The sequence below is a fragment of the Capra hircus genome, chromosome 3 (assembly GCF_001704415.2).
Source record: "Capra hircus breed San Clemente chromosome 3, ASM170441v1, whole genome shotgun sequence".
In the NCBI taxonomy this organism is placed as follows: domain Eukaryota; kingdom Metazoa; phylum Chordata; class Mammalia; order Artiodactyla; family Bovidae; genus Capra; species Capra hircus.
This window is the reverse complement of record NC_030810.1, coordinates 42,632,705-42,655,003: the sequence shown is the minus strand read 5'-3', so window position 1 is coordinate 42,655,003 and position 22,299 is coordinate 42,632,705. Positions and strand designations below refer to the sequence as shown.

The 22,299-nt window shown below is 41.1% G+C and overlaps 1 protein-coding gene across 1 annotated transcript in view; it reads left to right on the top strand.

Annotated features, from left to right (window-relative positions):
• Positions 766–22,299, top strand: part of SLC35D1 (solute carrier family 35 member D1) — a 47,309-nt gene continuing 25,775 nt past the window's right edge. The window contains exons 1-8 of the mRNA XM_013962750.2: positions 766–1,551; positions 2,392–2,425; positions 2,523–2,609; positions 3,288–3,355; positions 4,878–4,949; positions 5,506–5,574; positions 7,735–7,837; positions 11,958–12,050. Coding sequence (XP_013818204.1) covers positions 1,349–1,551; positions 2,392–2,425; positions 2,523–2,609; positions 3,288–3,355; positions 4,878–4,949; positions 5,506–5,574; positions 7,735–7,837; positions 11,958–12,050 — 729 coding nt within the window. The 5' untranslated portion in view covers positions 766–1,348. The remainder of the gene's footprint in view (positions 1,552–2,391; positions 2,426–2,522; positions 2,610–3,287; positions 3,356–4,877; positions 4,950–5,505; positions 5,575–7,734; positions 7,838–11,957; positions 12,051–22,299) is intronic.

Here is a 22,299-nt window from a genome sequence, read left to right as displayed (position 1 = left end):
ACTAACTTACCAGGTAAAGATGGTAAGTTTTGTGTTATGTAAATTTTACTATAATTTTTAAATGTGGAAAAAATTGAAAAGTTATAGACAAAATTTTGGGGTAAATAATTCAAAGTTACTTTTCTTTCTTGACATTAAAATTAGGTATGTCATTTCCTTGCTTAAGCTGGCAATAATGATTTGTTTCTCTTATATATAATGTCCACCATTTACTGAAAACTAGCTTTATATCCCGGAGAAGGCAATGGCACCCCACTCCAGTGTTCTTGCCTGGAGAATCCCAGGGACGGGGAAGCCTGGTAGGCTGCCGTCTATGGGGTCGCACAGAGTCGGACACGACTGAGGCGACTTAGCAGCAGCAGCAGCAGCAGCAGCTTTATATCCAGAGATGAGGCGATGCAGGCTCAGGGAGGTCAACTCACTGACCCGAGTACATAGCTAGTGAGGCGGCATTTCTAGGAAACCTAGAATAGGAACTCAGCTCTTAACACCCTGCTCTTGCACCAATCCGCAAGCCAATTGATTATCTTTTTACCTTTTGGATACCTCAATGCTTTTCTTTGAACAATCTCCCTTGATCTGCAAATAAAACTGTTTTGTTTGGTATTTTCTGGGTTCAGAAACCGTAAGAAATCCGAGGCAACGCAGAATGCCTCAAATAGCTGTTGAATGTTTACACTTGGTCCATATCTGATACTTTTTAAGGGCGTGGACCTTCTGCAAGAGAGACCAAAAGAGCATTCAAATGAGCCTAGACACATGCACCTTGTTAACTACTGAGCCGACCACCTGTTACCCATTGCAGGCGGGTCTTTATTTATTTATTTATTTATTTTCTCTTGCCGGAGTTATCTAGAAAATACGGCTTCCAGTCCTTCAGCAGCCAGCCTCCGCATCTGAGGTACGCGGCCGCGGAGACCCGGAGGAGGCTCGCGCGCAGGCGTCGTTCGGCAGCTTCTTTCCGCGACTGTGCCGTGCTGCCGGGAGCCCCGGTGTCCCCGAGTGGTTCCCCTAAGGTTCCTCTCCCTCTCCGTCCGGGACTCAGGGTCGCCGGTGCCCCTTCCTGGAGTCCTCTCCAGCCCTTGTCCAGGCCGAGCCAGGCGCGGTCCCTACCCTCTGACCCCGCGTTGCACAATGCCCGATCAAAGTCCCCGGGCGTGTGAACCCCAGCGTCCCTGCCCCTGGGCGGAGACAGGCGGAGGCCGCGCGGGGAGCCGAGGCGGCGAGCGCAGCCGGTTCAGAGCACCGGTCCCGGCCCCGCGAGCTCCCCGCGAGCTGCCGCCGCAGACCCCCGCGCCGCTCGGGCCCGCTGCCCGCCGCTTCCCTCGCAGGCCCCGCCGCCGCAGCCATGGCGGAAGTTCATAGACGTCAGCATGCCAGGGTTAAAGGAGAAGCCCCCGCGAAATCCTCCACACACAGACATGAGGAGGAGCTGGGGATGGCGTCGGCCGAAACGCTGACCGTATTCCTGAAGCTGCTGGCGGCCGGCTTTTACGGCGTGAGCTCTTTCCTGATCGTGGTGGTCAACAAGAGCGTGCTCACCAACTACAGGTAGGGCCGAGGCGGCGGCGGCCCAGGCCGCGGAGAGGAGAGGAAAGGAGCGGGCGGCGGCAGCGGCTGGGCGCCGGCACCCTGGACTTTGGCTCCAAAGTTGGAGCTGAACAAAGTTGGGCGGGAGCCGGCGAGGGCGGGCAGGCGGCTGACACGCGGCTCGGGCGGCGGAGCCGGCTTGCACGGCGGCCCGGATTGGGGGTCCCGCTCCGAGCGCGGAGCTCGGGACCGCCGGGCGTGCGTTTGGAAAGCTCCTGCCCGGCCCGCAGTGCAGCGCCCTGGAAATGCCGCTCTTCCGAGCGACGAAGCGAAGTTGCTTCGTGACTCTTCGACTCCTGTGCATGCCTGACTGGGAGCCGGAGAGGGATGCCCGCCCTTCTCCACAGCCTGGGCCAGGGTCCGGGGCTTCAGGGTTCCCCGAATTCGCTGACAGCCTCTGGGGACCTACGCATCCTCAAGCCCATTTAAAATTGTGATGCTGCCACTGGGACCCCTTGGCAGAAGCACCTTTTTAGAAAGGTGCGAAACCGTTTAAAAGATGTATGTCTTAACTTCCAAGAAAAATCTGTTTCAGAAAACTGACTGAAATTGTAGAAACGGACAAGATGAGACAAGTGGCAGCCCGAAGCTACAAAATCAGCGGTGTTGCCTGACAACCATCAGTGATTTTCCTCGCTGATTGTCATTTGGATAAGGGGCGGACATTGGTGTGTTTTGTATCAAAATGCATTGTGAGGTTGCATTTGTGAGGTTGCATTTGTAAGTTTGAGTTCGGGTTTTTCTGACTCTGTGGGTTTTTCTGTTTTTTTTTTTTTTTTTTCTCTCTACCATTTTTTGTAGATTTCCCTCTTCACTGTGTGTTGGACTTGGCCAGGTTAGTTGGAATCTTCAGCATTACGTGGTTTGTGTCGTTGGAACTTCTGAGTGTGTCTTTATGTGTGGAACAGTGAATCTGTGTTCTCTGCTTACAGATGGTGGCCACAGTGGCAGTACTTTGGGTGGGAAAGGCACTCAGAGTAGTCAAGTTTCCTGACTTTGACAGAAATGTACCTCGAAAGGTAAAAAAAAAAAAAAAGCAATACTTTTATTTTCGAAATGAAGTCACTATGTATGTTTTCCATCGGTGCCTTACATATTTAAAAACTGCAGCCTTGAAATTGCCCAGTCCAAAGTGGGTATAAGGAAGGTAAAGAATGAATGTAGTAATAAGCGTTTTTAAGTCCCACAGTCTCTTTAAAGTTAAGGAAAAAAAGAAGCCCCTAGATCTTGTATTCTGTTTTAATTAATAAACACTTGTTGGGATTACAACCATTTTGCATTTTCTGCATTCGTCTATCTAATCTAGCTGGTGTATCCTTCAGTCATTATTCTTTGGTCTGTCTTTGCTTGACTCCACCTGAAGATGAAATACCTTTCCTTTTTCTGCTAACATTAGACCTGTTGGCTCTACATTATCATTCTTTAAAGCAAAGATGTTGTCCCATATGATTTGATCATATTCATATTTCTGTTTCTTTTTTTCCCCTCCATTCTTTCCTCTCTCTTTTTGCACAGAGCTCTTTATCCAGGAGTAATGTTTGGGTGCTTCATAGGAGCCAAAATTGTGTGTGAGAACTAATCTTATGTTTTATGTGAAAAGAATTTGATCATATAAACAAAACTGTTTCTGTTTGAAAAGGACCTTGTTTTAGCTGTCTTTATTATTGAGTTTTGTTATCCCTTTTTAAATTTTCTAGACGTTTCCACTACCTCTACTATATTTTGGGAACCAAATCACGGGACTGTTCAGCACAAAGAAACTGAAGTATGGCTAACTTTATTTTACTAGTGAGGTTAATATAATGTATTCTTAAAATTGTACTTAAATGTCAAATGTTTAACACATGGTTACTGATTCTGGAAAAAGAAAGGACCAGAAAGCTTCTGTTACTAAATAAGTATTACACCAAAGGTTTTAGTTTAATATCTTTAAGTTTGAAGAGGAAGAGGAGTTTTTTGTTTGTTTTGGGTTTTTTCCCTTTCACTTTGATGATAGAAGCTTTAAAATGTTATAAAATACTGTGATGGGAGATTTTCATTATTTTTCCAGACATATAATAGAGAAGGATATATGTTAGGCTTCTGAGATTTCAATTCTTTAGTACAATTTTTAAATATTATATTTTAGGCAGATTTCACAAGTAAGATTAGATATAGTTTTTCATTAACATGAGGTAGTTAAAATAACATCTGATAGAACCCTGATAAAAATATCATTAACACTTTTCCTGTGGTCATATGACTGTAGAGGCAGCGTTTTCACTTTTAGAAAGAAGCAATAGCTGCCTACTCCATGACAATATTCTCTTATTACCCTGTAACTTCCCAGTTCTTATCTTCTCCACTTAAGGAGTATATGTATCAGGAACATGTGATGTTAAAAATATACACATAGGGAAACCATTTAACAGAAACCCAGGGCTTCACCACTGCCACGTGAGTTAAACCTCTGGTGTAATGGGTGATTGTAAAACAGAATGGAGAGATCTCTGAGGGTCAGAGATCAAGGTTTTTTCATTTCCTCAGACCCAAGAAACTTGACGGAATGACCACCATGATATTTCTGGGGAGGGTTCCATGGAAGTCATGTTTATCATGGGTGGGGCATCCTTTTATCCATACATCTCATTACCCATTTGGAAAGAAATACAGACCTGCTGCAGAGTGCTACTTGTGTATAGAGTTTGCTCTTTTTCCTCCATTGTCATTCATCTATCCATCTATTCATGCCCATCTTTGATTGCCAGCCAAGTATAAGGCACTTTGGAGTGAGATGATAGAGTCAGAAATAATTATATTGCAAGAGGCTGTATGTTCGATTAGTACAAGCAAAATACTCTGGAAATTTAGAGGAAGAAAGAATTACTGCCACAAAAGGACAATCAAGGAATGTTTTATAGGGTAAAATGATCACCAGTGTTGTTTGAAGGTTAGGGCTTGGAAGGGAGATCAGTCTAGAAAAGAAAGATCTTTTAAAGACCAGCATGAGTATGTCTAACATAATAAGCAGGGTAAAATTAAAAAGTGGCTGTTACTAGTCTTTGATAATAGATGTATATTTTCTACCATTTTATAATTAGTTCAGTTTTTTTCGCTTCTAGTACTTTTATAAAAGCAACCCTTTCAGACTTTTAAATACTTTCTATAGAGACGTAAGGATTTAATTTAGTGACAGGTTAATCAGCATGGAATTTTTATAATGGAAAAGGTTAGCATTATTTTAAAATACTAATTTTGGAGAACCAAATTTTACTCTACCTAAGTATTTTTTTTGTTTTTTTTTTCAGCTTACCAATGTTTACAGTTCTGAGAAGGTTCTCCATCCTGTTTACAATGTTTGCTGAAGGAGTTTTACTCAAGTGAGCTAAATTTCTAATATATTTAGTCTTTAACAAGTTTTTAGCTCCCTGAAAAGGTCTCCAGCGTATGTAAGATATTCCAGTCATTTGTGTTGTTTTACTTTATCTTTTGAGAAGTTTAAGCAGCTTTCTTCCTTTGCTATAGGAATTGATAGTTTATGACTTCCTTGTGGAAGCCTGTCTGAACATGAGATATGCTTTCAAGAATTCCTATACCTACTGAAGCCACTGGGTGAAGCTGAGTCAGAAGATCAATATAGGTTTTAAATCATGTTCATGACTATGCTACTTTACTACAAATGTGTGTGACTATTTTCTGCTTAAAGAAATCTGATTTTCTAAAATGTAAACTCAATAATAATAACATAAGAATAGGAAATAAGCATACTTATTTATATAAGAAAATAAGTTTTTGCTTCATTAGAAGAGTTCTTTTAAATATCTAATTCCTTGGAATCATTTGTTATAGTTTTTTTTGGAAGAAAACATTTTTTGTTGTAAAATGAGTCTTTGTAAATAACTAAAGCCACATGTATATTTTTAAATTATTTTATAGGAAGACTTTTTCTTGGGGTATTAAGATGACTGTATTTGCAATGATTATTGGAGCCTTTGTAGCTGCAAGGTAAGATGTGGGCTTGTATAAAACCTATGAGAGTGCATTAGAATTTGTCAATAATTACTGATAATAAATGATTAGTTACCAATGAAGAGAATTTTTTATAGACTAAAATAAGAGACATGTCTTTAAAAAGTATTCAGAGACTTCAAAAAATTAAATCTTTTTGGTTGTGTGAAGATTAAGGCTAGCAAAATCAGATTCTTGGGACTCTTAAAAGTTAAATTCATGTAATTTAGAGTTTATTATGCTGTCTTCTATTTATTGAGCGCAGACCATATGCCATTCAATATGTTGGTATTTTACACATACTATTTATGTGTTTTTCACAACTACACCGAACGGTATGGGTATTATTTTCCTATTTATGTTAAGGAAATGAAAATCTAAGTTCCATAGCTTGCTCGAGGTCACATAGCTATTAAATGACAGACCTAGAGTTTGAGTCTATGCCTGACTGCAAAGCCTGCGTGCTTTTATAAACCGTGTAGCATTCTATTCCTTCGCATGCTGCTAAAGAAAATGGTGTCACAGAGAAGACAAGTGATCATGAATTATTTGCCTTATGGGATAATAAATAATAGAATTGCTTTATTTGGCTTCACCTAAGGCGTCACAAATACCAAAACTTGGATATTCTATTAAATTATTAATCATGAAGTGTTTTTTTTTTCCATTGTTCTTAACTTTTAATTTTAAAATGAAGAAAATGTATATCCAGAGACTTGGAAAATTAGTGCTTGCTTTGGCAGTGCATATGCAAAGACTCAGAAAATGGAAATGATGAGTAGAAGTCTTCTACAATATTTTACTCAGCCCAGACCATTCATGTATGGGCTTGCTGATGCTGTAGATTCTACCTGGTATATATTTTCCATCTGGGAGTTCCAGTGTGCTTCTTGAATTGGCTCATTGACCTTTATCATATCCCTGTAATACAGGTGTGGGGGGAGGGATATAAGTCAATTCTGTTCTACCCTAACTCTCCAAGTAAAATTTCATTCTGAAAAAAAAAAAAATAGGGTAATTAGTTACTAGAATTTTGTTATATAGCTGACTGCTTTTCCCTCTAGGTAATCTTGCCTTCTTGGAGAAAAATTCAGTGTGAATCACCTACCATTCTTTTTAAAAGTGCCCTGCTAATCTTGGATCCCACTGAAGCTGGCGGGATCCAAAATCGAACCAAACACAGAATTTTCTCCGAGCTAACTCTAGCCTGCAAAAAGTTTCTGAGGCAGATGCTATCTGGGCCAGCCTTATCTAATTAGAAACTTTTACTTGGGAAAGAAATTTGGAGGAAGAGTTACAGGGTTGTCAGGCTGCTTGGAAGAGGGAGGGGTCATTAGGTAGTTCTGCCCAACATAGCAGTGGCTTAGAGCTCCTCAGAAGTCTGTCCCATGGAGAAGCTGAACTCCAAAGAGATAGCACCTTTGCAGAATCACAGAATGTGAGGCCCCTGTTGTAGCTAGGGTGCTAAGTATACAGATGGCATACTCTTCTTAGAGTTTCATTTATTCTCTTCAGTTTACTAAGTTCTTCTGCCTGGTGCTCTGCAAAATACTAAGAAACTTCGGTTTCCCTAATCTCACTAGTTATATGTAATGTGCTCACTGGGCAATTATTTCAAGTATTTGGGACTACACTGTGTGCGTAGACACTAGCGTAACGTGATCTCAGAACTAACCACAATCCACACTTCAGAAATTCCACCAAGTGGCCCAGCCATCTATGCAAGATAAACCTATCTTTTGTGTGAACCTTTGAAAAATGACATGTTAACAATTTCATTCTCCTTTTGGTTTCCTTATCTGTGAAACTGAGCTGTGATGCCTTCTGCTTGCTTCAGATGTACTGTAATGGTGAATTTGGTTGGTTCTGTCTTGCCTGACTTTGAATTCAGAATAGTGTGCTATTAACTGACAAGGTTGATTATTGCTAATGCCTGTGTTTAAGCATTAGTGCTTCTCATTTCTGCAGCCTCCCTTACTGATTATGAAATTGCAAACTGTAACCTGGAACCAGGAAATACTAGTAGCTGATAAAATGTGTAATATTCACTTACGTAGATAAGCATATGTTCTTGGAAATATTGTAGTTCAGACCTATTTAAAATTTAATGCATGTTCTTTAAATGTTAGTTATTAAAGTGTTGTTTATATTTTGCAGCTCTGACTTGGCATTTGATCTGGAAGGATATGTTTTTATTCTGATCAATGATGTCCTGACAGCAGCAAATGGTGCCTACGTAAAACAAAAATTAGATTCAAAAGTAGGTAGCAATCTAATGCTTCTTTAAGAGATGTTTGCTGATACTTGGAATGGTCATGTCAGTCCTTCAGGGAAAAAGTGGAGAATAAAGGAAGATACTTAGGAAAGATGAGAAAGACTAGGGAATCTCTGAGGGTAAGAATGCCTGGACCTTGGTGCTCATGTAAGAAACTGTTTTCTAATTAGCAGTTAGATTTTACTGTTGGGTTTTTTGGAAGGGACTATGAATATTGACTTTGAGTGGAATAGTGACATAAGAAGTGTTCATTAGAGAAAAGTGTCATGAATGTTCATGGCTATGTCCTGGAGGACTTGGTGAGGGACCTGGACAAGAAAGAAGTATCTGGAAGCCCTTGAGCAGATTTCAAAAGAGATTTAGTAAGCAGCTACAGAACAAGAATGGACTTTGCATATTTGTCCTACAGACAGTTGTCCCTCAGTATCTTTGGGGGGCTGGTTCCAGGAACCTCTGAGATTACAGAAATCCTTGGATGTTCAAGTACCTTATATAAAATGGAATAGTATTTATGTGTAACCTATGCACATCCTCCCATATACTTTAAATCATTTCTAAATTAACCTAGAAGATCTAGGGACAGTGCAGATCTATTTCCAACACTTTTCTGTGAATATACCTTTTATGTCTTTTTCTCCATTTATTTGCCTTAATGGCTATGTGATGATTGCATTTTAATGGGAGCTACTATTAAAAATTTTTATCTTTGTACTGTAGCTAGAGAAAAGGGAGCAGTTTGAGATTTAGTTTTGCTCTGTGTTTTTGCTGCTTTGGAAATAGGTAGGAATAATAACATTTTATTAGTCCACCAGCCTTAGCTGTCGAAAACAGTACTGTCCAGTACAATTCTGTAATGATGGAAATCTGTTATTTCTTCCTATCCATTAATGGTAGCACCTGGCCACACATAGCTGTTGAGCACTTGATAGGTGATGGCCTAATTGAGGAACTGCAGTCATAGTTTAATGTAATTATAATTACATTGAAATCGCTGCATTTGGCCAGTGACTACTGTGTTAGCACAATCTAGAGTACATCCTCAGTTCAGTTCAGTTGCTTAGTCGTGTCCTGACTCTTTGTGACCCCATAGACTGCAGCACACCAGGCCTCCCTGTCCATGGCCAACTCCCAGAATTTACTCAAACTCATGTCCATTGAGTCGGTGATGCCATCCAACCATCTCATCCTCTGTCGTCCCCTTCTCCTCGCGCCCTCAATTTTTGCGGCATCAGGGTCTTTTCAAATGAGTCAATTCTTTGCATCCAGTGGCCAAAGTATTGGAGTTTCAGCTTCAGCATCAGTCCTTCCAATGAATATTCAGGACTGATTTCCTTTAGGATGGACTGGTTGGATCTCCTTGCAGTCCAAGGGACTCTCAAGAGTCTTCTCCAACACCACAGTTCCAAAGCATCAATCCTTCGGCGCTTCAATCATTCCGTCCAACTCTCACATCCATACATGACTACTGGACTACATCCTAGAATGTAGAAAAAAGCGAAGATGGTTTCTGGTTTCTGTATTTATTTCCGGGGGTGTCCTTTAGTTCCTCATTCAGAAATGACTTATGACTTACTTGTATTAGAACTTCTAAGCGTATTAATGTGCTTTTCATAGTTCATGGATTAGGAGCAACAGTTCTATCTAGAGGAAGAGGCTTACCAGCAGTATAAAAATTTGGCTGATAACAGGAGAAACAGGAAAACTGACAGTCACGTGGACTACTCAAACATGGCAACATCATGTAAAAACACAGTATAATCATGTTTATGATGATGCCCTAAATTAAATTTTAGTCAATGTCCTCTGTTTAAGAGGACAGGAGAAAAGATATTCAAAACAGCAAGTAAAAAGGAAAAACAACAGTTTGGCCTTCGTCAGTTGTCTGGGTGGGGTATGTGTGTAGGCATTCCCTACTTCCTGGATGACACATCGCTTGCTGAGGGGGCACCTGACGTTACAAGTTACTTTGTCCTGCTGTGGCTTTTTTCTTGCTGTCTTGCTGTCTGAGATGCTTTTAATAAATCTGGAGTTTTATTACTTATAATTTCAGAACTACTTGTAATCATGGTCCTTTGAGCATGAATCCCATGGCCTAAGGACTTAGTGCTGTATTTCAGACCTGAATGCAGCTACTGAATTTAAAACATTTTCAACTTTAAAGAATTCATACAAATAACATGTATTTATAATAGAAGTGGTAGAAAACATAGGTCAACAAGAGGAAGAAAATATAAATCTCTCTTAATTCCACCATTGAGTGAGAAGCACTGTGTCAGCAGATACCCTTTTGTAGGAATGTATGTGTTTTTATATATGCATATACACATCTAACTATGAGAAAAACTTAAGAGTGATGATACATTATACATAAGGTTTTCTAATTTGTATTTTTCATTTAGTACTGTTTCATGAGCACCTTCCTCACCAGTCAGTGTTACTAAACACTTTCAGTGGCTGCATAAGATTTCACTGTGTGGGTGTATCATAGTCTAATCAACTGGTTTTCTATTGTTGCATCTTTGTTTACAGTTTTTCAAAGCTGCTTTTGATAAAGCACAGGGAACTCTGCTCAATATTCTGTAATAACCTAAGTGGGAAAAGAATTTGAAAAAGAATAAATATAACATGGTAGTATATTCAAAAGCAGAGACATTACTTTGCCAACAAGGGTCCATCTAGTCAAGGCTATGGTTTTTCCAGTGGTCATGTATGGATGTGAGAGTTGGACTGTGAAGAAGGCTGAGTGCTGAAGAATTGATGTTTTTGAACTGTGGTGTTGGAGAAGACTCTTGAGAGTCCCTTGGACTGCAAAGAGATCTAACCAGTCCATTCTAAAGGAGATCAGCCCTGGGATTTCTTTGGAAGGAATGATGCTAAAGCTGAAACTCCAGTACTTTGGCCACCTCATGTGAAGAGTTGACTCATTGGAAAAGACTCTGATGCTGGGAGGGATTGGGGGCAGGAGGAGAAGGGGACGACAGAGGATGAGATGGCCAGATGGCATCACTGACTCGATGGCCGTGAGTCTGAGTGAACTTGGGAGTTGGTGATGGACAGGGAGGCCTGGCGTGCTGCGATTCATGGGGTCGCAAAGAGTCGGACACGACTGAGCGACTGAACTGAACCAAACATGTATGTGTATAACTGAATGACTTTTCTGTACACCTGAAACGAACACAACATTGTGAATCAACTATATGCCAATATAAAGTAAAAAAGGTTTAAAAATCACTGAAGAAACAACCCGCTTTTGAGAAGGTAGTTTGGCTTTTCGTGTCGGTTGGTGTGCTCTCAGTCACAGAAGTCAGGCAGATCTTAGGGCCCTATCGTCACTGCTCCTTTATCCCCTAAACTCTAGGACTGCTTTTCAGGTGACGGCTTCCTGCTGAATGTCCCAGAACTGTGTGAATCACAGGTAGACCCAGAGTTCTCATAGGCTCCCTGTGTTTGAAGATGTGTGCAGTCCTTTTTTGCTTCCAAGTAGCTGAGGGCACAACTAGGCATACCATGTTTTGGGAATTGTAGGGTAATGGTAATCTTTTTCTTTCCTTTTTTTTTTTTTGGAGTAATCTTAATCTTCATTGAGCTTCCCATGTACATTTTCAGAAATAACTTCAGAAATACTGGGAAATTATGTCTGTCTGTGTTGTTCTGTGTGAGTCTGTGTGTGTGGATCTGGCCTTCCTTCTCTCTTAAATCTCACTGTTATGTTTCTGGAACAGCCTAGGACTAATCTAGGGACTTTTGATTCAGTTTTGGAAAGGGAAGGGCTCCAAGGACATGTCTGTATAGAGATGTATGTTTTTTGTTCAAAATAACTTCTTTTCTCCTTGCTGTTTTGAGACAGCCACTTGATACCATTTTTATTTCTCTGATTTTAAGTACTCAAGGAACTTATGTTAAATAAACTAAAAATCTTGTAAGTTTGCTTTTTTTTTTGGAAAGCTTAGGTTATTTCTTAGTGTTTGCAAAACTTCTGACTTAATGTGCTACGTATATTGTGGGGGGAGTGGTGTGTGTGTATAATGGGAGTGGTGCTCTGTTCAGGGTTGTCTCCATCTATCTGCTGGAACCAAATGAACCACCTAATTTTTTACTCTCCTAGGAGCTGGGAAAATATGGTCTGCTCTATTACAATGCACTGTTCATGATTCTGCCCACCCTGGCCATTGCATATTTTACGGGAGATGCCCAAAAGGTAAGACTTTCTAATTATGGCATCAATCATGCCTTATGTTTTGGAATTTTATTTTTACTTGTATGATCAAAAGATAGACAGTTTGGTTGTTAAAAAGTAATGTTCTTACTAAGTGACCAAAAACCAAGAATTTACTTTTTAGCTTGCTAATGTCATGCTAACCTTTTTGGATAGTACTAAAATAGCTTAAAATAGCTCTGGCTGTCAGCATAAAAATAGTGCATGCCGTCTATCGTCCTTCTCTTACGTGCCAGAAGGGTAGAGGAAGGGAACTTTTACATTTCTGCTGAACTACAGAGTAGGAATAGTAGCAGATTATCCTTGAAAAACAAAAAATCCAGAAGTAGTAGAATTCATCAAACCTAAACAAAATACTTGGCATCTCCAGAAGCTCTCAGTTTTGGTGACAGTTGTTATGCTGGCTTAAATCCCAGACTGTTTTTTTTCCCCTCGGGAGATATTTAGCCCAGTGGTGACTTAACCACATAAATAGCAACTAATATAGTAGTTAACTCATTTTCTGCAAATGTCTAGCTAAATCCAGAATAACATAACAAACTAAATCCAGACAAGAATTTTTCTCTGAAACAAATGCATATTCATAGGATAAAAATTGGTAACATTTTGTTAGAATTCACAAAATTTTGAGAACTTAATGGAAATCTAGAATTCTGCCAAAGATTTCTGTACCAAAATTCCTTCTAATGATTCCCCTGGCTAGCAGTTTCTTCAGAATAAATGTGTTATTTATTCTAATGACAGTGACGAATTCCACAAATCAGTCAGAACCAAAGTAAAGCAAAGGTTTTTGGAAATACTTAGGCTATTAAAAAAAAAATCAGCGGTAGGAGAAGAGTGACTGCTTATAAAGCTTTTTTTTTTTTAAATCAAGAGCTCACTCTTTCTCGTAAAACTGCCATAGAACATACGTAAATATTTTAATGAATAGAGTGTTGAGTAAGTTTTTTTGTGGCTCTGAAAAAAGTGGGAAGAGAAACTAACATTTACTGAGTTCCTGTTATGTGCTACTCACTTTATGTATATATAATGTAATATAGTCCCCAAGGATTCCCTGATCACTCAGTTGGTAAAAAATCCACCTGCAATGCAGGAGACCCTGGTTCGATTCCTAGGTCATGAAGATCCCCTGGAGAAGGGATAGGCTACCCACTCCAGTATTCTTGGGCTTCCACTGTGGCTCGGCTGGCTGGTAAAGAATCCGCCTGCAATGCAGGAGACCTGGATTTGATCCCTGGTTTGGGACGATCCCCTGGAGAAGGGAAAAGTTAACCCACTCCAGTATTCTAGCCTGGAGAATTCCAGGCACTGTATAGTCCATGGGGTCACAAAGAGTTGGACAAGATTGAGCGACTTTTACTTTATGGACCCCATAACAGCTATAGGAAGTTTGAATTAACCCTATATTTTTTTAAAAAAATTAAAATTTATTTTATTTATTTGGCTGCATTAGGTCTTAGTTGAGGCACATGGGCTATTCAGTATTAGTTATAGCATGCAGGATCTTTAGTTGCTGCATGTGGGATCTAGTTCCCTGACCAGAAATCAAGCCCAGGTCCCTTGCATTGGGAGCTCAGAGTCTTAGCCACTGGACCACCGGGGAAGTCACTGAATGAACCCTATTTTATTAATGTGGAAATAGAGGTTCAGAGAGACTGAATAACTTGCCCAGCATCATACTGTCAGCAGGGTAGTAGTGTCAGACTTAAACCCAAGCCTGATTGCAGGGACCATGGTCTCTTCAGTGCTCTGCCTACCTCTAGCTAACCCGAGCAGAAGTACCCTCCACCCTTTAGCTTTGGGGCAAGAATGTAATGTAAAATAACCCCATACCTCATGGCAACACAGGTGTTCCAAATCTTCAGGCCAATTTGTACATGAGAAAGTTGGAAGAATTAATGTGGTTAGGTATTCTACAGACTTGGCAAAAAATGTAATTTTCATTAATTTGAAACTTTGACTAGTAACTTGTAGCTACTTGAAAAAATTGACTGAAGGAGATATTTCTTCATTCCAGAGTGATGATCATTTAACTAGAAATTACCTGCCAGGTTGTAGCAAAATCCGTGCATGTTTTGAAGTTCACTAACATACTTTCAATTTTAAATGCTTCAATATAAGTGTTTACTTATAGTGGAAAAAATGACTTTGCCACCTATATTGGGATGAGATTTAGATTTTACTCTTCTTTTTTAAAGCTTCCCTGGTGGCTCAGACGGTAAAGCATCTGCCTACAATGCAGGAGACCCAGGTTTGATCCCTGGGTCAGGAAGATCCTCTGGAGAAGGAAATGGCAACCCACTCCAGTATTCTTGCCTGGAAAATCCCATGGACTGAGGAGCCTGGTAGGCTACAGTCCATGGAATCGCAAAGAGTCAGACACGACTTTTTAAAGGCAGAGGAGTGGAATTTGAGTAATCTTTTTGTTTTTCTTAATAAAAATGCAAGCAAAGGTCACAAAATGTTTCTTTGAAAGAATAATGTTTTTAAAGAATGACAGAATTGATCTAAATGCTTTCAAGTTGGGATGATAAGCTAATTAGGGAGACTGAACTCAATTGCTTTGTGATCAGCCCCATCAGTGTTTCTGGGTTTCATGTGTTTGTTCATCCTCATTCTTATTATCAATTAATATGATTCTTATAAAATAGTTCAGTTCAGTTCAGTAGCTCAGTCGTGTCCGACTTTTTGCGACCCCATGAATCACAGCACGCCAGGCCTCCCTGTCCATCACCAACTCCCAGAATTTACTCAAACTCATGTCCATCGATCAGTGATGCCATCCAGCCATCTCATCCTCTGTCGTCCCCTTCTCCTCCTGCCGCCAATCCCTCACAGCATCAGAGTCTTTTCCAATGAGTCAACTCTTCGCATGAGGTGGCCAAAGGACTGGAGTTTCAGCTTTAGCATCATTCCTTCTTAAGAACACCCAGGGCTGATCTCCTTTAGAATGGACTGGTTGGATCTCTTTGCAGTCCAAGGGACTCTCAAGAGTCTTCTGCAACACCACAGTTCAAAAGCATCAATTCTTCGGCGCTCAGCTTTCTTCACAGTCCAACTCTCACATCCATACATGACCACTGGAAAAACCATAGCCTTGACTACACGGACCTTTTTTGGCAAAGTAACGTCTCTGCTGTTGAATATGCTATCTAGGTTGGTCATAACTTTCCTTCCAAGGAGTAAGTGTCTTTTAATTTCATGGCTGCAGTCACCATCTGCAGTAATTTTGGAGCCCCAAAAAAATAAAGTCTGACACTGTTTCCACTGTTTCCCCATCTATTTCCCATGAAGTGATGGGACCAGATGTCACAATCTTCATTTTCTGAATGTTGAGCTTTAAGCCAACTTTTTCACTCTCCTCTTTCACTTTCATCAAGAGGCTTTTTAGTTCCTCTTCACTTTCTGCCATAAGGGTGGTGTCATCTGCATATCTGAGGATATTCATATTTCTCCCGGCAATCTTTGTTGGAGTACAGATGGACCTACTGGTTGGCAGGCTTAAAATCTCATGTTCTTTTTCTTAACACTCTCTCCCTCTAACATTCTTGGGTAGTTATTAAGTGCTGTTATGTGTCTCTGGGCTCAGGTGATATGAAAGAAAGATGAATTAGGTGGTATTCTTGCCTCTGAGGATCATTTAGTTGTCTTGGGGAGCAGACCTGTCAGCAGCAGAGTCATCAGTGTTATAGGTTCCGTGGAGAGCTGTTGGGGGCATTGTGGGTTGGAAAATGTAAGTGGATCAATTCCACCTCCTTGCTGGAGAGGGAATGCCTGTCTTATGGAACTTTGCCTACAAACAGAATGAAAATACAAATGATGTGAATAATCAGTACTGTTTGGTAGGTTTTGAATTAAATTCGGCACTTAGGAACTCCAAGAATTCTGAGTTTGATTCTGTTTCTAAATCCCTTTGTTTCTAAATTTTTGTATGCTTATTACTACAATTTTAAATTCAGTTCGGATTCATTCAGTTAAGTATTTCTGAGCATATTCCTTGTGCTGAGAAAGCCTTGTGCTAAGTTCTCTTGGGAATATATGAGAAATTCAGCGCAGTCTTTGCCACTCAAGGAGGACATTTGACTTGCTACAGGGGTGGTGTAAGATCCAGCACCAAAGTGTGTGCCAGTGAGTCAGTACTGTAAGTATTGTAGGAGGAAGCAGGTGTGGGCGAAATATCAAGCCTGGCTTATTAGAGAAGATAGGGCTTGGTTTTCTGATCCACCAACTGCAACAAGTAACGCTAACCTATTCTTTGAGTATCCTCATTAGAGGCACAGCTTACAGAAGTGGTTGAATGGTTTGCTTTTATTGACAAGCACAGAAGCACTGGGGGGAAGCCATAGATGCGCTAACACATCCCAGAGGCTCGTGGTATCCTACCAGAGGTTGCAGTTGATTCCTTCCACTGAAAGGTTCAGTTTCGTAGTCAGTGGACTGCGTGTCTGAAGTTCTGGCAAAGGGGTTCGCATTACAGAGTAGAATATGTGGCAGGATTTCAAGTAAGTGTTTTCTCTTAAGTCCAGTTCATGTTCAGTGTGTGTCTTTTAGGTTGGGTTTCCCCTTCAAAGTATGTGTATCTGTAAGTGGGCAAACATTCATGTATGTGCATGTATTTTCTTGGAAAAGAGTGGACACTCTTTGGTGTGACAGTTTAGCTTTAAATAGAACTGTTCCCTATTAACAAGTCTACTTCTGGTGTTCAAGTAATACTTCACCTATAGGATTTGGTGCTTTGTACCTGATAAGATGCTTCCATGTTAATCATTTTCCCCTAATCGTCATTGTGTACTTGTGTGGTAGATTGTTAATCTGGTTTATAGAGGTTAAAGACATGCTTGAGGTTACCTGATGACAGAGTTTAATACTAGAACCACTCTGCCTATTTTTTTGTTTGTTTGACCATACCTTGAAACTTCAGGGATTTTAGTTTCCTGACCAGGGATCAAACCTGGGTCCCCTGAAGTGGAAGCACAGAGTCCTAACCACTGGACCACCAGGGAATTCCCTAAAACCAGTCTTTCTGACTCTAAGGCGATCTCTTGCTGTTTGCCTGACCACATCTACCGCCCAAAGCCATTTGCTGACTCCCTGACTGACTTTTTCCGCTGTTCGGGACTGTGCATACAGAACAAGCTATTGAATGGAAGAAATATCTCAGATTAATATTAGAAGTGGAGTGTCTGCAGCTTGGCTTTGTTGTTAATTGTTTACAAATAATTATTTCATTCAGCAAATATCTATTGAGTGCTTCTTATATGTCAGATGCTGTTCTAAGTTAAAAACACATGCCTTTGCTTCAAAGGAGCTTACATTCCGATGGTGTAAGATAGACTAAACATAAATTATATGGTAAGAGCTATAAAGAGAGATAAAACAAGGACTCAAGATGATTAGGGAAAGCATCTTTATAAGCTTCATTTGAGCAGACACTGAATGTATTGACTCAGAGACCAGTTGGTGTGGCTCTTTAGAAGGGGTAGTCTAGGCCAGGTATTCTAAGGGCTGAGGTAGGAGCTTGTTCACAGGGGATGTTTTCTGAAGAGGTAAATATCAGAAGTCAGAGTAGGCCTTGAAAGATGTAGAGGCAGAGAAACAAAAGGAACATTCCGGGTGGAACTGACAAACCGGAGCACAGGCACAGCCCCGAGGACCAGAATCTTCAGTGTGGTTAGAAGGTGTAAGTCAAGGACTTCGGAGCCTTTAGCAGAGAGCCTTTAGAGAGCATGTGGTTCCAGCCCCTTATCTCACAGATGAGGGAACTGGGCCCCAAAGAGGGCTCTGGACTAGACCCAGATTTCCTGACTGTGCAGCTGGTGTCTCCCTCTTCCTGCCACACCACACCCCATTTCCTTCCAAGTTGGAACCAGTGCTAGGCACAGGAATTTGAAATTTACTGTGTCGACAGATGTGTATACCGGACTTTTGGACTCAGAGGGAGAGGGAGAGGGTGGGATGATTTGGGAGAATGGGAATTCTAACATGTATACTGTCATGTAAGAATTGAATCGCCAGTCCATGTCTGACGTAGGGTGCAGCTTGCTTGGGGCTGGTGCATGGGGATGACACAGAGAGATGTTGTGGGGAGGGAGGTGGAGGGGGGTTCATGTTTGGGAACGCATGTAAGAATTAAAGATGTTAAAATTTAAAAAAAAAGAGAAAGAAAGAAATTTACTGTGTCGATAACGACACATCCCTAAAAGTTTGTGACATAAGTGGTACAGCTGAGAGAACTTGGGGCCAGAATGCAAAAGACCAGCAACCTCCAGGTCTGTTTACGAGCACTGTCTGGCTCCGGGCAAGTCCTGTCTGCTCTCTCGGCCTGCTCTGTCACGTGGTAACTGAGTATGTTGGATCCACTAAGTTGCTGGGTTCTGTAGGTAGGGCCTTTTCAGGGCTGAGACAGCATGTCTGAGGAGTAGAAGGCACGCCAGTGTGGAGACTGAGCTGCTGTTCCTGACAGCTGGCATGAGCCCAGTTGCTCCCTGACTCCTAATAACCTATGCCGATAAACTGCTCTCATCTCTTGGACTTATGGCTTTCCTGACCTAGAGCTATTTTGTTTGGAAGCTCTCTATTGAATGAAAAGATTGCCAAGATAAATTATTAAATGAAGAAGTGTAGTGTAAAATAATGCATCTGGTATACTAGCTTTAGAATAAAATACAAAGGAAAAAATAAAAATATATGTATACATTCATTTATTTTACTTACTGTTTAAGTAAAGAGACTATGGAAGAAAATACATGAAACTAATAAAGTAATCACCAGTTTGCTTGTGAGAGAGAAAATGGAAAGTGTAGAACAGAAATGTAATGAAGTCTTCATTACTTATTTTTTTTCTGATTGTAGAACTGTATGAATTTATTTAAACTGCATTTTATAAAAGGAACATAAAAAAAGATAGTTTTTTTTCTGTAAATAATGGCTTATCCAGTGATGAATTCTAAACTTTAAAATGACTGGGGGAAGTGGGGAAAATTAACTTGTTTTCACTGTTTCAGAGTTTCAGACTCCTGACCCAGGATTCAAATTGAAGCAAAATCAGATCCAAATTATTTTTCTGAAAATCCCACTGTTAACCTTAGTAGGGAGAAAAGGGAAGACTTCCCTCTGATGGAGCAAGAATTCAATAAGAGGGTTCTGAAAGGTCAGCACCCCAGGGAGGCAGGAGTTACACAGAGCAGTTGATGGAGCTGGCACGGCTTTTAAGGAAAAATTGAAAGCCAGTGAAGAAAAGAACTAAATTTCCATAAAAGTGAAAGGCAAGATCCTTTCACTTTTCCATACTTGTCCTTGGCAAAGTGTTCTGAGAAACTGTGTGTGTGTGTGTGTGTGTGTTTGTGGTGTAATTTTTCAAAAAGTTTAAGTTCTTGAAGTCCTGGTCTTACCAGAAACCAAGGAACCAATATATTCGGCATTTAGTTTTTCTAAACACAAATCTTCTAACTTTAAAACATACTCCTTAGGAAAAAACAAAAACTGTGGTAAAGCCAGCTTTTACTATTAACGGAAGAGATGTAGTTAACATTGATAAAGGTGGAGCAAGCACCAGCTAACTAATGGCTTTCTGAAGTGTCAGATTGAAAAGACTGTGTTTAAACTTGTTAGTCGCTACCTCCAAAAGGGAATGTGTGCAGCACAAAGCCAGCGATTCAGAGCGTTGGGAGCTGGAGCCTGGCTTGCTGGCAGCACCCCCTGTTAGGTGTTCTCACGTAGGGATGGGAGAACAGACCCTTTGCTGTAGCTCTCACAAGGCCAGCACTGTAGGCCCTGGGACACTGTATAATGTCTTCATTCTGTCACTGGTTAAATTACATGGCTCAGATGAGTTTTACAGGAAAAGTTCTTGCACAGATTATCTACTGGGAGGTATCTCTTACTAAGCATTGCTACTAAATAATGAAGAATTATTAGGCTGTTGCCTTAGCCTGTCCAGGGTTATTAATCTTTTCTGGGTCACTCTGTGAACCATTATAGACTGATTCTCAAACCCTGAAGTGTTCTTTCCCACATAGAGACAGGGCCCTTATGCTTTTCTGGGCCTTGGTATTCTCAAACATAATATGAGTGGATTGGATCAGTTACTTTTTATTTACGAATGACTAGATCTTTCTCTGTGATGGGGTTAATGGCGACCTCCTCCAAGAGGGTGTATACCATACCCAGGTCTAATGCACCCAGAGCCCCTTGCCTTGTAGCTGTCCACTGCTGACCCATTCCTCCCAGGGGACACTCAAACAGAGTTCTGTCTCAGTCTCTGTGGGGTCTCTGGGTCCTGGTGTGCACAAGGTTGGTTTGAGTCCTCTGAGTGTCTCTGGCAGGTTTGGGGTTTGATTCCAAAGACAGTTTCTCCCCTCCTACTGTCTTGTTGGGGCTTCTCCTTTGCCCTTGGACATTGGGTATGTCCTCAAAGTCGCTCCAGCGCTGTGCAGCCACTGCCCCCGTGCCACAGGACTGGGAAAACAGACTCTTTTAGGGCACACACACACAAAAAAACTGTTGTGTGCACCAGGACCCAGGAGAAAGGATCAGTGACCCCACAAGAAACTGGCCCAGACTTGCCTGGGAGTGATCAGGAGTCTGCAGGGGAGGCGTGAGCTGGCAGTGGCCTGCTGCAGGGTTGGGGGCACTGAGTGCATCAGTGCATGCTTGGGACCTTTTGAAGGATGTTACCATTATCTTCATTCAATTCAGTTCAGTCACTCAGTCGTGTCCGACTCTTTGCGACCGCATGGACTGCAGCACGCCAGGCCTCCCTGTCCATCACCAGCTCCCAGAGCTTACTCAAACTCATGTCCATTGAGTTGGTGATGCCATCCAACCATCTCATCCTCTGTCATTCCCTTCTACTCCAGCCTTCAATCTTTCCCAGCATCAGGGTCTTTTCCAATGAGTCAGTTCTTTGCCTCAGGTGGCCAAAGTATTGGAATTTCAGCTTCAAATTTAGTTTTTCCAACGAATATTCAGGACTGATTTCCTTTAGGATGGACTGGTTGGATCTCCTTGCTGTCCAACGGACTCTCAAGAGTCTTCTCTAATACCACCGTTCAGAAGTTTTGACTGGACGGACCTTTGTTAGCAAAGTAATGTCTCTGCTTTTGAATATGCTATTTAGGTTGGTCATAACTTTCTTTCCAAGGAGTAAACGTCTTTTAATTTCATGACTGCAGTCACTATCTGCAGTGATTTTGGAGCCCCAAAAAATAAAAGTCTGACACTGTTTCCCCATCTATTTCCCATGAAGTGATAGGACCAGATGCCATGATCTTCGTTTTCTGAATGTTAAGCTTTAAGCCAACTTTTTCACTCTCTTCTTTCACTTTCATCAAGAGGCTTTTTAGTTCTTTTTCACTTTCTGCCATAAGGGTGGTGTTATCTGCATATCTGAGGTTATTGATATTTCTCCCAGCAATCTTGATTCCAGCTTGTGCTTCTTAAGCAGGGTGACAATATACAGCCTTGACGTACTCCTTTTCCTATTTGGAACCAGTCTGTTGTTCTATGTCCAGTTCTAACTGTTGCTTCCTGGCCTGCATACAGGTTTCTCAAGAGGCAGGTCAGGTGGTCTGGTATTCCCATCTACTGAAGAATTTTCCACAGTTTATTGTGATCCATACAGTCAAAGGCTCTGACATAGGCAATAAAGCAGAAATAGATGTTTTTCTGGAACTCTCTTGCTTTTTCAGTGATCCAGCGGATGTTGGCAATTTGGACTCTGGTTCCTCTGCCTTTTCTAAAACCCCCTTGAACGTATGAAAGTTCACAGTTCACATATTGCTGAAGCCTTCTTGGAGAATTTTGAGCATTACTTTACTAGCGTGTGAGATGAGTGCAATTGTGTGGTAGTTTGAGCATTCTTTGGCATTGCCTTTCTTTGGGACTGGAATGAAAACTGACCTTTTCCAGTCCTTTGGGCACTGCTGAGTTTTCCAAATTTGCTGGCATATTGAGTGCAGCACTTTCACAGCATCATCTTTCAGGATTTGAAATAGCTCAACTGGAATTCTTTCACCTCCACTAGCTTTGTTCATAGTGATGCTTTCTAAGGCCCACTTGACTTCACATTCCAGGATGTCTGGGTCTAGATGAGTGATCACACCATCATGATTATCTGGGTCGTGAAGATCTTTTTTGTATAGTTCTTCTGTATATTCTTGTCACTTCTTCTTAGTATCTTCTGCTTCTGTTAGGTCCATACCATTTCTGTCCTTTATCGAGCCCATCTTTG